At 44.2% G+C, this 17,223-nt stretch overlaps 1 protein-coding gene across 1 annotated transcript in view; it reads right to left on the reverse strand.

Annotated features, from left to right (window-relative positions):
• LOC311114394 (calmodulin-regulated spectrin-associated protein 2-like) overlaps positions 1–17,223 on the reverse strand; it is a gene marked incomplete at its 5' end in the record, with an annotated part of 78,054 nt that overhangs the window by 38,232 nt on the left and 22,599 nt on the right. The window contains 2 exons of the mRNA XM_084189651.1: positions 236–325; positions 6,210–6,398. Coding sequence (XP_084045777.1) covers positions 236–325; positions 6,210–6,398 — 279 coding nt within the window. The remainder of the gene's footprint in view (positions 1–235; positions 326–6,209; positions 6,399–17,223) is intronic.

Consider the following 17,223-nt stretch of genomic DNA (forward strand, 5'->3'; position numbering starts at 1 on the left):
GTTCTACATGGAACCCAAAAAGTTTCTAACTAGAACAAAAAAAAGAGTTCTCCTATAGGGACAGCCGAATAACCCTTTTGTAATATTTTTTTCTAAGAATGTAGGCCTTACATAAATACCTGCAGTGCAGTGCAGTCTCTCTCTCTCGCTCTCGTAGTGTAGCAGCGTCTCTCTATACAGCTGGCATGAGACTGAGTTGATGTTTTCTGTTAGCAGGGGGAATGTGTGTACTCACCCTATGTGATCCAGTAGCTGTGGTCTCAAGGCAAGAGCTCTCTCTCAACCTCTGCTCCTCCACCAGAATCTCCCTGAGGTGCTCATTCACCTAGAGAGAGAGAGAGAGAGAGAGAGAGAGAGAGAGAGAGAGAGAGAGAGAGAGAGAGAGAGAGAGAGAGAGAGAGAGAGAAGGGGGGAAGAAGGAGAGGGCCACATTACCAACAAGTAATGAGGGGGAGTGAATGTAGAGGTTTTGTTTTTGTGTGTGTGTAAGTGAGAGAGAAAGAGAGGAAACAGTGACTTTCAGTGGTGAGTACAGTCTCTTGTGGCAGATTAAGCATTCTGGGTGGTGAGATTACGCCACCATAATGTAGGTGAGATTACAGCCACCATAATGTAGGGGAGATTACAGCTACCATAATGTAGGGGAGATTACAGCTACCATAATGTAGGGGAGATTACAGCTACCATAATGTAGGTGAGATTACAGCTACCATAATGTAGGGGAGATTACAGCTACCATAATGTAGGGGAGATTACAGCTACCATAATGTAGGTGAGATTACAGCTACCATAATGTAGGGGAGATTACAGCCACCATAATGTAGGGGAGATTACAGCTACCATAATGTAGGGGAGATTACAGCTACCATAATGTAGGTGAGATTACAGCCACCATAATGTAGGTGAGATTAAAGCTACCATAATGTAGGTGAGATTACAGCTACCATAATGTAGGTGAGATTACAGCTACCATAATGTAGGGGAGATTACAGCTACCATAATGTAGGGGAGATTACAGCCACCATAATATAGGGGAGATTACAGCTACCATAATGTAGGGGAGATTACAGCCACCATAATGTAGGGGAGATTACAGCCACCATAATGTAGGGGAGATTACAGCCACCATAATGTAGGGGAGATTACAGCCACCATAATGTAGGGGAGATTACAGCTACCATAATGTAGGGGAGATTACAGCTACCATAATGTAGGTGAGATTACAGCCACCATAATGTAGGGGAGATTACAGCCACCATAATGTAGGGGAGATTACAGCCACCATAATGTAGGGGAGATTACAGCCACCATAATGTAGGGGAGATTACAGCTACCATAATGTAGGGGAGATTACAGCTACCATAATGTAGGTGAGATTACAGCCACCATAATGTAGGTGAGATTACAGCCACCATAATGTAGGTGAGATTACAGCCACCATAATGTAGGGGAGATTACAGCCACCATAATGTAGGGGAGATTACAGCCACCATAATGTAGGTGAGATTACAGCTACCATAATGTAGGGGAGATTACAGCCACCATAATGTAGGGGAGATAACAGCCACCATAATGTAGGGGAGATTACAGCTACCATAATGTAGGTGAGATTACAGCTACCATAATGTAGGTGAGATTACAGCTACCATAATGTAGGTGAGATTACAGCCACCATAATGTAGGTGAGATTACAGCCACCATAATGTAGGGGAGATTACAGCCACCATAATGTACATGAGATTACAGCTACCATAATGTAGGGGAGATTACTGCTACCATAATGTAGGGAAGATTACAGCTACCATAATGTAGGTGAGATTACAGCCACCATAATGTACATGAGATTACAGCGACCATCATGTAGGGGAGATTACAGCTACCATAATGTAGGGGAGATTACAGCTACCATAATGTAGGGGAGATTACAGCTACCATAATGTAGGTGAGATTACAGCTACCATAATGTAGGTGAGATTACAGCCACCATAATGTAGGGGAGATTACAGCCACCATAATGTAGGGGAGATTACAGCTACCATAATGTAGGGGAGATTACAGCTACCATAATGTAGGGGAGATTACAGCTACCATAATGTAGGTGAGATTACAGCCACCATAATGTAGGTAAGATTACAGCTACCATAATGTAATGGAGATTACAGCCACCATAATGTACATGAGATTACAGCTACCATCATGTAGGGGAGATTACAGCTACCATAATGTAGGGGAGATTACACCATAATGTAGGGGAGATTACAGCTACCATAATGTAGGGGAGATTACAGCTACCATAATGTAGGTGAGATTACAGCTACCATAATGTAGGGGAGATTACAGCTACCATAATGTAGGGGAGATTACAGCTACCATAATGTAGGGGAGATTACAGCCACCATAATGTAGGGGAGATTACAGCTACCATAATGTAGGTGAGATTACAGCTACCATAATGTAGGTGAGATTACATATACCATAATGTAGGTGAGATTACAGCTACCATAATGTAGGGGAGATTACAGCTAACATAATGTAGGGGAGATTACAGCCACCATAATGTAGGGGAGATTACAGCTACCATAATGTAGGTGAGATTACAGCTACCATAATGTAGGTGAGATTACAGCTACCATAATGTAGGTGAGATTACAGCTACCATAATGTAGGTGAGATTACATCCACCATAATGTAGGTGAGATTACAGCTACCATAATGTAGGTGAGATTACAGCTACCATAATGTAGGGGATATTACAGCTACCATAATGTAGGTGAGATTACAGCTACCATAATGTAGGTGAGATTACAGCTACCATAATGTAGGTGAGATTACAGCTACCATAATGTAGGTGAGATTACAGCTACCATAATGTAGGTGAGATTACAGCTACCATAATGTAGGTGAGATTACAGCTACCATAATGTAGGGGAGATTACAGCTACCATAATGTAGGGGAGATTACAGCTACCATAATGTAATGGAGATTACAGCCACCATAATGTACATGGGATTACAGCTACCATAATGTAGGTGAGATTACAGCCACCATAATGTAGGGGAGATTACAGCTACCATAATGTAGGGGAGATTACAGCTACCATAATGTAATGGAGATTACAGCCACCATAATGTACATGGGATTACAGCTACCATAATGCAGGTGAGATTACAGCTACCATAATGTAGGGGAGATTACAGCTACCATAATGTAGGTGAGATTACAGCCACCATAATGTAGGGGAGATTACAGCTACCATAATGTAGGGGAGATTACAGCTACCATAATGTAGGTGAGATTACAGCTACCATAATGTAGGTGAGTTTACAGCTACCATAATGTAGGGGAGATTACAGCTACCATAATGTAGGTGAGATTACAGCTACCATAATGTAGGTGAGATTACAGCTACCATAATGTAGCTACTTCAGTTAAAAAAACTACAAAGCAGTACTATGACTTCATCATTCAGCACATGAAAACATTGCTACCACTCATAGGCTCATAAACGTTCCGGCTCTAAGCCTTGTTGTGACGCTGTGCGAAGTGTAACAAACATCATGGGGGAAACAGAAGGAGTCCATTGTCTGATAGGTTTGGTTTTAATGAAAAAGTCCCGGACATGTTTTTCTAGGGCTGTTGCCATTCTCTTCAAAGAGCTCCAGTGCGAGTGATGTAACACACACACACACACACACACACACACACACACACACACACACACACACACAGTGATGTAACATTGGCTTTATTATACACATGAACACTTCTCTCCTCCAGCCTTGCCAGCTCTACTGAGGCTCACAATGGTACACTACTGTCTGCCAGCGAGCTGCCGTGTGTGAGTGTTTGTGTGTATGTGTGTGTATGTGCGAGTCCATCCACGAGTGAGTGATCATGTGTGTATCTATGTGTTTCTTGCGTATGTGTGTGTATTCATTTCTCCGCATTAGTGTACATTTGTCCATGTGTTGCTCATTATATGTGTACACGTGTGTGTCTGTGTGTGTGTGTGTGTGTGTGTATGTGTGTGTGTGTGCATGCGTGCTTGCATTTTGGTATCCGTCTGGCCTTGGCCTGCAGCGGGAGCAGGAAGCACATGGGCTTCTGCAGGGAGGAATGTCAACAAGCTCAATGACACAGAGCCAGACTTGTTTTGATGGGTTGTTATTAGGATTCCAATGGTGGGGATGCATTATCCGAATATTAGGAGCTAACCAGAACTATCTGTTAGGGCTAAGACTCTGACAGTTTGTACATTTGGTTCCTGGTTAAACCTCCCAATCCTATGTAAGCAGACCTTAAGATGAGATCAAGTTTATTCTGACTGGGTTTTCTCTCAGTAATCTGATCTGACATGTAACGGAAGTTGCGTGTCCTTTAAAGATGGAATCCGTAGCGGTGAAACTGCCACGTCCGTTTGCAATATTACAACAACAGAGACGTTACTTAAAACAACAAACTCTGTTTTTTTCCCTCTGACATCATTGCACGCACGATAGAACACGATAGAGTTCTACTATGTTTTTACCCACAATGCTGGATGCTAATTTCCCCTAAACAAAAACAATAACAAATGCGCCAGGGGCGGCCAGTGGCGCCGTTTCACCTTTCGCGGATCTCAGTTTTAAGAATATACAGTTGTGGTCAAAGTTTTGAGAATTACACAAGTATTGGTCTTCACAAAGTTCGCTGCTTCAGTGTTATGAGATATTTTTGTCAGATGTTACTATGGTATACTGAAGTATAATTACAAGCATTCCATAAGTGTCAAAGGCTTTTATTGACAATTACATTAAGTTTATGCAAAGAGTCAATATTTGCAGTATTGACCCTTCTTTTTCAAGACCTCTGCAATCCGCCCTGGCATGCTGTCAATTAACTTCTGGGCCACATCCTGACTGATGGCAGCCCATTTTTGCATAATCAATTCTTGGAGTTTGTCAGAATTTGTGGGTTTTTGTTTGTCCACCCGCCACTTGAGGATCGACCACAACTTCTCAATGGGATTAAGGTCTGGGGAGTTTCCTGGCCATGGACCCAAAATTTAGATGATTTGTTCCCGAGCCACTTAGTTATCACTGTTCTTGGATGGTTGGGAGAAGTTGCTCTCGGAGGATGTGTTGGTACCATTCTTTATTCATGGCTGTGTTCTTAGGCAAAATTGTGAATGAGCCCACTCCCTTGGCTGAGAAGCAACCCCACACATGAATGGTCTCAGGATGCTTTACTGTTGGCATGAGACAGGACTGATGGTAGCGCTCACCTGGTCTTCTCCGGACAAGGTGTTTTCCGGATGCCCCAAACAATCGGAAAGGGGATTCATCAGAGAAAATGACTTTACCCCAGTCCTCAGCAGTCCAATCCCTGTACCTTTTGTAGAATATCAGTCTGTCCCTGATGTTTTTCCTGGAGAGAAGTGGCTTCTTTGCTGCCCTTCTTGACACCAGGCCATCCTCCAAAAGTCTTCGCCTCACTGTGCGTGCAGATGCACTCACACCTGCCTGCTGCCATTCCTGAGCAAGCTCTGCACTGGTGGTGCCCCGATCCCGCAGCTGAATCAACTTTAGGAGACGGTCCTGCCGCTTGCTGGACTTTCTTGGGCGCCCTGACGCCTTCTTCACAACAATTGAACCTCTCTCCTTGAAGTTCTTGATGATCCAATAAATGGTTGATTTAGGTGCAATCTTACTAGCAGCAATATCCTTGCCTGTGAAGCACTTTTTGTGCAAAGCAATGATGAGGGCACGTGTTTCCTTGCAGGTAACCATGGTTAACAGAGGAAGAACAATGATTTCAAGCACCACCCTCCTTTTAAAGCTTCCAGTCTGTTATTCTAACTCAATCAGCATCACAGAGTGATCTCCAGCCTTGTCCTCGTCAACACTTTCACCTGTGTTAACGAGAGAATCACTGACATGATGGCAGCTGGTCCTTTTGTGGCAGGGCTGAAATGCAGTGGAAATGTTTTTTGGGGATTAAGTTCATTTTCATGGCAAAGAGGGACTTTACAATTAATTGCAATTCATCTGATCACTCTTCATGACATTCTGGAGTATATGCAAATTGCCATCATCAAAACTGAGGCAGTAGACTTTGTGAAAATTAGTATTTGTGTCATTCTCAAAACTTTTGACCACGACTGTACAGTGGGGCTTAGTATCTCTGACCTCAGATATTAGAGGACTGTGTGTGTGTCTTAGTACCCTACCTTGTTGATCCAGGTGGTGACTGCGTCCTCAGTGTCGTAGGGCAGATCTCTGATGTGTCCGTCGGGGTGAGAGGAGGTGTCATTGGGAGGGGAGGAGTATCTGTGGACGCACGCCATCACCCGATCCACACTCACCATCTCCACCGTGTACGCCAACATCAGAGTGTCTATCAGGGCCAGGTGGGAACTCTGGGAAAGAGAGATGGAGAGGTGTTAGAGCGGATCTTCTCAGAGAACATGGACCAGAGATGGTTGCTAGAATAGATGCTCAGAGAGGACACCATCATCAATGTTTCTCAGAGAACATTAGTTCCCATTCCCTCTTCCAGTCAACCAGAACAAACAGGTGAGACTGAGGGTCAAAGATACCCATCTAAGGTCAAATGTAGGTCACATAAAAACATTGGGCATGTTTGGTACAAAACCGGTTTCATTACTTATGAAAACATTAATGGATGTCATTTGAGTTCTAAATGGGGAACTCAAATGTGTGTGAGAGTGTGTGTTGGTCTGACATTCTGCTGGCCTTTCCATTCCAGGGGGGTCAGAACAGAACAGCTAGCAGCTCTCCCTCCTCTTCCTGCCTCTCCATGGGTCCGCTCCTCTCTAACATCTTCTAGTGTGTGTTTACTTCCTGCCTGGGACACAGGTCAGCTCTGCTGTTTAGATTCAGATGGATTCAGAAGGTTACTAGTGTGGTAGGACGGCTGTTCTACAATCAGTTGATACAAGCCGAAATGACTGCATGTTACATTACATAGTACTACATTATGTAGTTATCACAATAGGCAGGTAGCTTAGCAGTTAAGAGCGTTGGGCCAGTAACCGGAAGGTTTCTGGTTCAAATCCTCGTGCCGACTAGGTGAAACAAATCTGTCGATGTGCCCTTGAGCAAGGCATTTAACCCTAATTGCTCCTTTAAGTCGCTCTGGATAGGAGCGTCTGCTAAATGACAAAAGGAAATCAGTCAATTGAAATAAATAAATTAGGCCCTAATCTATGGATTTCACATGACTGGGAATACAGATATGCATCTGTTGGTCACAGAAAACCAGTCAGTATCTGGTGTGACCACCATTTGCCTCATGCAGTGTGACACATCTCTTTCGCATAAAGTTGATCAGGCTGTTCATTGTGCCCTGTGGAATGTTGTCCCACTCCTCTTCAATGACTGTGCGAAGTTGCTGGATATTGGCGGGAACTGGAACACACTGTCGTACACTTCGATCCAGAGCATCCCAAACATGCTCAATGGGTGACATGTCTGGTGAGTATGCAGGCCTTGGAAGAACTGGGACATTTTCAGCTTCCAGGAATTGTGTACAGACCCTTGCGACTTGGGGCTGTGCATTATCATGCTGAAACATGAGGTGATGGCGACGGATGAATGGCACGACAATGGGCCTCAGGATCTCGTCACGGTATCTCTGTGCATTCAAATTGCCATTGATAAAATGCAATTGTGTTCATTGTCCGTAGCTTATGTCTGCCCATACCATAACCCCACCATGGGGCACTCTGTTCACAACGTTGACATCAGCAAACCGCTCGCCAGCATGACGACGTACACGTTGTCTGCCATCTGCCCGGTACAGTTGAAACCTGGATTCATCCGTGAAGAGCCCCCTTCTCCAGTGTGCCAGTAGGCATCGAAGGTGAGCATTTGCCCACTGAAGTCCGTTACGACGCCGAACTGCAGTCAGGTCAAGATCCTGGTGAGGACGTCGAGCACGCAGATGAGCTTCCCTGAGACGGTTTCTGACAGTTTGTGCAGAAATTCTTCGGTTGTGCAAACCCACAGTTTCATCAGCTGTCCAGGTGGCTGGTCTCAGACGATCCCGTAGGTGAAAAAGCTGGATGTGGAGGTCCTGGGCTGGCGTGGTTACACGTGGTCTGCGGTTGTGAGGCCGGTTGGACGTACTGCCAAATTCTCTAAAATGACGTTGGAGGCTTACGGCAGTCAGCATGCCAATTGCACTCAAAAACTTGAGACATCTGTGGCATTGTGTTGTGTGACAAAACTGCACCTTTTAGCGTGGCCTTTTATTGTCCCCAGCACAAGGTGCACCTGTGTAATGATCATGCTGTTTAATCAGCTTCTTGATATGCCACACCTGTCAGGTGGATGGATTATCTTTTTTTTTTTTTTGGGGGGGGGGGGGGGGGGGGGTAGATCAGCTTAATATTGCAGATAGATTGTAACTTCCATCAATGTAATTGTCTGCATCACTTCCAATCCCCCATGTTTTTTATATATATACTCCCCTTTATTACTTTTCAACCCCGCCATCCTTTCCCTACTTGGAGTAAACTAGTGAACAACAATGCCCAGGCCTCTACTTCCAGCCTATACTTACTATCTACACCTTATGGACACAGTCAATTTTACAATAATTCTATTTTATTTGTTTTTGCTCCTGAACTACTTCTACTCTCAACCTCTCCGATCATTTTCATGATGTCCATCCGGTTTGCTTCTATATGCCATATCTTTCTAACTGTGCTCTTTCCCAAAAGCTCCCAACATACAACCTATAGTGGTCCTCTGTAGCTCAGCTGGTAGAGCACGGCGCTTGTAACGCCAAGGTAGTGGGTTCGATCCCCGGGACCACCCATACAATGACTGTAAGTCGCTTTGGATAAAAGCGTCTGCTAAATGGCATATTATATATTATATTATTATATATATACTTATTATGGACACAGTATGCTTACATTATTAGTTATCTTGTTATTATTTGTTATTAGTCCCATCCTTCAACTCCATTCAATACCTCCCATCTATCTCGTAACACCATCCATATAGGATTTCTATTTGCCATATATATTTCAACAGTACTGTGATGTTTTACAAAAGTTCTGAACCTTTCTATTCTCATTGTTTCTACAGATTGTGAATTAAAAATAAACATTTTTGCTAAAAGTATTATTATATTATTGGATGGATGGATTATCTTGGCAAAGGAGAAATGCTCACTAACAGGGATGTAAACAACATTTGAGAGAAATATGCTTTTTGTGAGTATGGAACATTTCTGGGATCTTTTATTTCAGCTAACACTTTACATGTTACGTTTATATTTATGTTCAGTATAATAAGTCTGTAACAACCTAGTAAGTACATTATATAACTGGCAAGTGGCCTATTCTAAGGACAATCTATAGGAAACCTAGCAATGAACTGAGTCTGTTATTCCAATAAAACTACTGAAGCAAAACCAACAGCACCAAGCAGCAAAACTAACAGCACCAAGGAACAAAACTAACAGCACCTAGTAACAAAACTAACAGCACCTAGCAGCAAAACTAACAGCACCTAGCAGCAAAACTAACAGCACCTAGCAGCAAAACCAACAGCACCAAGCAGCAAAACTAACAGCACCAAGGAACAAAACTAACAGCACCTAGTAACAAAACTAACAGCACCTAGCAGCAAAACTAACAGCACCAAGCAGCAAAACCAACAGCACCAAGCAGCAAAACAAACAGCACCAAGCAGCAAAACCAACAGCACCAAGCAGCAAAACAAACAGCACCAAGCAGCAACACAAACAGCACCAAGGAACAAAACGAACAGCACCTAGTAACAAAACGAACAGCACCTAGCAGCAAAACTAACAGCACCTAGCAGCAAAACTAACAGCACCTAGCAGCAAAACTAACAGCACCAAGCAGCAAAACTAACAGCTCCAAGCAGCAAAACCAACAGCACCAGGCAGCAAAACTAACAGCACCATGCAGCAAAACTAACAGCACCTAACAACAAAACTAACAGCACCTAGCAAGAAAACGAACAAAACAGGGAAACACAAAACATAAACAGCAAAGAATTGGTGACCTCACAAACCTCTGTTCATCATGACCCCATAGAGACACTTATATAAGAGACTGTTTACATGCAGTGGGACCCTGGGTTTCCCAAAGAAGAGAGAGACAGACAGAAAAAGAGAGAGAAACAGAGAGACAGAGAGAGAGAGCGAGAGAGGCACAGAGACAGAGAGAAAAAGAGAAAAGGGGAGAAACCAACTGACCAACGTTTCCATGCTTTCCCTCCCAGGTCTTTAAAGCCAGTCCCAGTTCCTCTACTCGCCTGCCAGTAAATATAGTAGGTTTGTACAGTGTCAATACAGACTACAGATCAAGTCATCATGGAAAACAGTGGTAAAACATTACACAGTTAGGTGAAAGCTATACATTAAATAGATAATCGAATGACTATTTTATAGCCGTCAGTTTATCAAAATAATCCAAGATAGACTGTATTTTCTGACATCACCCCTCCAAGAATGATAGATCAACTGCTTAATCTGATAAGAATCGGTGTGATTCAGACATATGAAATGAAGCCCAGTGTATCTTCAGTAGATGCAGTAGACCTTCAGGGTGCCAGTAGATGCAGTAGACCTTCAGGGTGCCAGTAGAGGCAGTAGACCTTCAGGGTGCCAGTAGATGCAGTAGACCTTCAGGGTGCCGGTAGATGCAGTAGACCTTCAGGGTGCCAGTAGATGCAGTAGACCTTCAGGGTGCCAGTAGATGCAGTAGACCTTCAGGGTGCCAGTAGATGCAGTAGACCTTCAGGGTGCCAGTAGATGCAGTAGACCTTCAGGGTGCCGGTAGATGCAGTAGACCTTCAGGGTGCCAGTAGATGCAGTAGACCTTCAGGGTGCCAGTAGATGCAGTAGACCTTCAGGGTGCCAGTAGATGCAGTAGACCTTCAGGGTGCCAGTAGATGCAGTAGACCTTCAGGGTGCCAGTAGATGCAGTAGACCTTCAGGGTGCCAGTAGATGCAGTAGACCTTCAGGGTGCCGGTAGATGCAGTAGACCTTCAGGGTGCCGGTAGATGCAGTAGACCTTCAGGGTGCCAGTAGATGCAGTAGTCCTTCAGGGTGCCAGTAGATGCAGTAGACCTTCAGGGTGCCGGTAGATGCAGTAGACCTTCAGGGTGCCAGTAGATGCAGTAGACCTTCAGGGTGCCAGTAGATGCAGTAGACCTTCAGGGTGCCAGTAGATGCAGTAGACCTTCAGGGTGCCAGTAGATGCAGTAGACCTTCAGGGTGCCGGTAGATGCAGTAGACCTTCAGGGTGCCAGTAGATGCAGTAGACCTTCAGGGTGCCAGTAGATGCAGTAGACCTTCAGGGTGCCGGTAGATGCAGTAGACCTTCAGGGTGCCAGTAGATGCAGTAGACCTTCAGGGTGCCGGTAGATGCAGTAGACCTTCAGGGTGCCAGTAGATGCAGTAGACCTTCAGGGTGCCGGTAGATGCAGTAGACCTTCAGGGTGCCAGTAGATGCAGTAGACCTTCAGGGTGCCAGTAGATGCAGTAGACCTTCAGGGTGCCAGTAGATGCAGTAGACCTTCAGGGTGCCGGTAGATGCAGTAGACCTTCAGGGTGCCAGTAGATGCAGTAGACCTTCAGGGTGCCGGTAGATGCAGTAGACCTTCAGGGTGCCAGTAGATACAGTAGACCTTCAGGGTGCCAGTAGATGCAGTAGACCTTCAGGGTGCCAGTAGATGCAGTAGACCTTCAGGGTGCCGGTAGATGCAGTAGACCTTCAGGGTGCCAGTAGATGCAGTAGACCTTCAGGGTGCCAGTAGATGCAGTAGACCTTCAGGGTGCCAGTAGATGCAGTAGACCTTCAGGGTGCCAGTAGATGCAGTAGACCTCCAGGGTGCCAGTAGATGCAGTAGACCTTCAGGGTGCCAGTAGATGCAGTAGACCTTCAGGGTGCCAGTAGATGCAGTAGACCTTCAGGGTGCCAGTAGATGCAGTAGACCTTCAGGGTGCCAGTAGATGCAGTAGACCTTCAGGGTGCCGGTAGATGCAGTAGACCTTCAGGGTGCCAGTAGATGCAGTAGACCTTCAGGGTGCCAGTAGATGCAGTAGACCTTCAGGGTGCCGGTAGATGCAGTAGACCTTCAGGGTGCCGGTAGATGCAGTAGACCTTCAGGGTGCCAGTAGATGCAGTAGACCTTCAGGGTGCCAGTAGATGCAGTAGACCTTCAGGGTGCCGGTAGATGCAGTAGACCTTCAGGGTGCCAGTAGATACAGTAGACCTTCAGGGTGCCAGTAGATGCAGTAGACCTTCAGGGTGCCGGTAGATGCAGTAGACCTTCAGGGTGCCAGTAGATGCAGTAGACCTTCAGGGTGCCAGTAGATGCAGTAGACCTTCAGGGTGCCAGTAGATGCAGTAGACCTTCAGGGTGCCAGTAGATGCAGTAGACCTTCAGGGTGCCGGTAGATGCAGTAGACCTTCAGGGTGCCGGTAGATGCAGTAGACCTTCAGGGTGCCGGTAGATGCAGTAGACCTTCAGGGTGCCAGTAGATGCAGTAGACCTTCAGGGTGCCAGTAGATGCAGTAGACCTTCAGGGTGCCGGTAGATGCAGTAGACCTTCAGGGTGCCGGTAGATGCAGTAGACCTTCAGGGTGCCGGTAGATGCAGTAGACCTTCAGGGTGCCAGTAGATGCAGTAGACCTTCAGGGTGCCAGTAGATGCAGTAGACCTTCAGGGTGCCGGTAGATGCAGTAGACCTTCAGGGTGCCAGTAGATGCAGTAGACCTTCAGGGTGCCGGTAGATGCAGTAGACCTTCAGGGTGCCAGTAGATGCAGTAGACCTTCAGGGTGCCAGTAGATGCAGTAGACCTTCAGGGTGCCAGTAGATGCAGTAGACCTTCAGGGTGCCAGTAGATGCAGTAGACCTTCAGGGTGCCAGTAGATGCAGTAGACCTTCAGGGTGCCAGTAGATGCAGTAGACCTTCAGGGTGCCAGTAGATGCCTAACAAACATGAACACCCTCTTCTAGGGGTGTGAACGTTAAAATGAAATTGGGATCCTTAACATTAAAATCCCTAACCGCAAAACGATATCTATATATATATATTAGGGCTGTCAAATGATTAAAATTTTTAATCAAATTAATCAGAATTTTCAGTGGATTAATCATGATTAATCACTATTTGCAATTACACCTGAATCCTAACCATTTTTTTTCTGAAATGCATACCAAAAGATAAATAACAGGACACAGATACATAATTTTCATATTATGTCTGTTTATTAACACAGCCAAATAATGGTGTTTTAAATCAAGCTGAAACATACTACACACCATAATATTTGTCTTTGGCTGTGGCTCTTGACGGTGGCTTATAGAATGAGTCTTGAGACGCCACTTGCAAAACATCAAGGAAACCTGAGTCTTCTACAATGCTAATGGGTCTACAATCCTTTGCAATCCATTTTGCTATTGTGTTGGTCAAATTATCTGAGGTTGATTTTGTTAATTGCCTGCAAACATTCAGCGTGGTCTGGCGCAAACCACTTGCTGAATCTGACGGCCCAGCAAACGCATGTTTGGCGTTGACATGGTACTTCAAGCTTGAACAGCTCCGGTGAAATTGAAACTCCTTCTTACAAATCTTGCAAATAACCTTGTACTTGTTAACTGTACCATCATCATTCTTTTTATATTTGAATCCGTCAATAGGCCCACTTTGCTCACCTTGCTCCATCTCGCCTCTAGCTCCCAACCACTTTCCTGACCTGAATAATTTGTCACACTGCGCATGCGTGAAATGCGTTTAAAAAATTGACGTAATTAACAGCAAACAACTAATTAACGTCGTTAACGCGCTATTTTTGACAGCCCTAATATATATATATACAGTGGGGGAAAAAAGTATTTAGTCATCCACCAATTGTGCAAGTTCTCCCACTTAAAAAGATGAGAGAGGCCTGTAATTGTCATCATAGGTACACGTCAACTATGACAGACAAATTGAGAAAAGAAAATCCAGAAAATCACATTGTAGGATTTTTTATGAATTTATTTGCAAATTATGGTGGAAAATAAGTATTTGGTCACCTACAAACAAGCAAGATTTCTGGCTCTCACAGACCTGTAACTTCTTCTTTAAGAGGCTCCTCTGTCCTCCACTCGTTACCTGTATTAATGGCACCTGTTTGAACTTGTTATCAGTATAAAAGACACCTGTCCACAACCTCAAACAGTCACACTCCAAACTCCACTATGGCCAAGACCAAAGAGCTGTCAAAGGACACCAGAAACAAAATTGTAGACCTGCACCAGGCTGGGAAAACTGAATCTGCAATAGGTAAGCAGTTTGGTTTGAAGAAATCAACTGTGGGAGCAATTATTAGGAAATGGAAGACATACAAGACCACTGATAATCTCCCTCGATCTGGGGCTCCACGCAAGATCTCACCCTGTGGGGTCAAAATGATCACAAGAACGGTGAGCAAAAATACCAGAACCACACGGGGGGACCTAGTAAATGACCTGCAGAGAGCTGGGACCAAAGTAACAAAGCCTACCATCAGTAACACACTACGCCGCCAGGGACTCAAATCCTGCAGTGCCAGACGTGTCCCCCTGCTTAAGCCAGTACATGTCCAGGCCCGTCTGAAGTTTGCTAGAGTACATTTGGATGATCCAGAAGAGGATTGGGAGAATGTCATATGGTCAGATGAAACCAAAATAGAACTTTTTGGTAAAAACTCAACTCGTCGTGTTTGGAGGACAAAGAATGCTGAGTTGCATCCAAAGAACACCATACCTACTGTGAAGCATGGGGGTGGAAACATCATGCTTTGGGGCTGTTTTTCTGCAAAGGGACCAGGACGACTGATCCGTGTAAAGGAAAGAATGAATGGGGCCATGTATCGTGAGATTTTGAGTGAAAACCTCCTTCCATCAGCAAGGGCATTGAAGATGAAACGTGGCTGGGTCTTTCAGCATGACAATGATCCCAAACACATCGCCCGGGCAACGAAGGAGTGGCTTCGTAAGAAGCATTTCAAGGTCCTGGAGAGGCCTAGCCCGTCTCCAGATCTCAACCCCATAGAAAATCTTTGGAGGGAGTTGAAAGTCTGTGTTGCCCAGCGACAGCCCCAAAACATCACTGCTCTAGAGGAGATCTGCATGGAGGAATGGGCCAAAATACCAGCAACAGTGTGTGAAAACCTTGTGAAGACTTACAGAAAACGTTTGACCTGTGTCATTGCCAACAAGGGGTATATAACAAAGTATTGAGACACTTTTGTTATTGACCAAATACTTATTTTCCACCATAATTTGCAAATAAATTCATTAAAAATCCTACAATGTGATTTTCTGGAGAAAAAAAATTCTGTGATGAAAATTACAGGCCTCTCTCATCTTTTTAAGTGGGAGAACTTGCACAATTGGTGGCTGACTAAATACTTTTTCCCCCCACTGTATGTATGTATATATATATATATATATATATATACACACTACCAGTCAAATGTTTGGACACACCTACTCATTCAAGGGTTTTTCTTTATTTTTACATTGTAGAATAATAGTGAAGACATCAAAACTATGAAATAACACATATGGAATCATGTAGTAACCAAAAAAGTGTTAAACATATCAAGATATATTTTATATTTGAGATTCTTCAAATAGCCACCCTTTGCCTTGATGACAGCTGAATCTTAGGAGTTGATTCCTAGTGGAATCAAATCTTGACTCTCAGAAATAAGAGTCGACACCAGGAGTCGACTCACTACGTCATCGTCGTTAACAGTTGGAAAAAGGGCAGAGAAAGGCAAGCGACAGCAGTCCTGTATGGCAATACTTTGACAAGTTAAATGAGAAGGAAATGCTAACTTTGCGAGGTGGAATTGAGGTACAGTAATGGTAGTACAGTTATAATGCTTAACCATCTGAAAGGGACGCACCATGAGAGCCAAACCATTGCTGGCAGCAGCACAGTTGCATTGTGAATTCACGTGTCATTTTCTTATTTTTTTCTTATCGTTTTAACTGAAAAACGATTATATACAGCAAGGCTACACACACACAGTCACAAACACGGCACGCCTGCAGCCATGGCAACAACAAAGAGAGAGAGAGAGAGAGAGAGAGAGAGAGAGAGTGAGAGAGAGAGAGAGAGAGAGAGAGAGAGAGAGAGAGAGAGAGAGAGAGATTACGTTCAGTGATATCCAGTTAGTCCATGAAATCAGAGTAAGGAGAAAGACACACAGCTGGCAGCAGGCTCTTCTGTTCTGACTGACAACCCAAGAGGCTTACAGTACACTGGACTTTATCATCCAGAAATCCACTCTGTATTTAAACCAATAGCTTTGTAGACGGAGTGTGCAGCTATGAGATTTAGTCCTCGTCTCTTCTGAACCCTCTGGCTGTATGTACATAAACCCACTAATCTTGAATGTTTTTAACATGTTCTTAAGCTGGCAGACGTATAATAACGTCGAGGCATGTTGGGCTTATGGGAGTAAACACTTTTCAATTAAATACACAAATATGACTAAAACAGGATTTATTTGATCCTGTAATACAATCTCAGTGGCCAGTCCAACATTAGGGAGGAGTGTACTCTGTGATGTCATAGCAGAGACAGATCGTCACTTCCTGTCCTTGTTCATAAAGTTGTTTGCTATAATATGCTGTGATAAAATATGATAAGATATTAATATTATTATATTTTACCTTTCTGTACCAAAAGTGTTGTTTTGGAGGCTTTTCATTGTTGCTACACTCGTAGAAAAAAAGGTGCAATCTAGAACCTGAAAGGGTTCTTTAGCTGTCCCCATAGGAAACCCTTTGAATAACCATTGTTGGTTACAGGTAGAACCCTTTTGGTTCCAAGTAGAACCATTTTGGGTTCCATGTAGAACCCTTTCCACAGAGGTTCTACATGGAACCCAAAATGGTTTTACCTGGAACCAAAAAGGGTTTTACCTGGAACCAAAAAGGGTTCTCCTATGGGGACAGCCGAAGAACCCTTTTGGAACCCTTTTTTCTAAGAGTGTAGGGAAAGATACTGTCACGCTAGATAGCTGAGGTGGGGTGAGCTTTAACTGATTAGGCTGCTTACAGTAGCTGGAATAAAATCAGTACTGGTGGTGACAGTAAGCATGGACTAAAAAGACTAATCCCCTCATAAAGAGATCTGTGTGTGTGTGTGTGTGTGTGTGTGTGTGTGTGTGTGTGTGTGTGTGTG

The sequence above is a fragment of the Coregonus lavaretus genome (assembly GCF_964263955.1).
Source record: "Coregonus lavaretus genome assembly, contig: HAP1_SCAFFOLD_543, whole genome shotgun sequence".
Classification (NCBI taxonomy): domain Eukaryota; kingdom Metazoa; phylum Chordata; class Actinopteri; order Salmoniformes; family Salmonidae; genus Coregonus; species Coregonus lavaretus.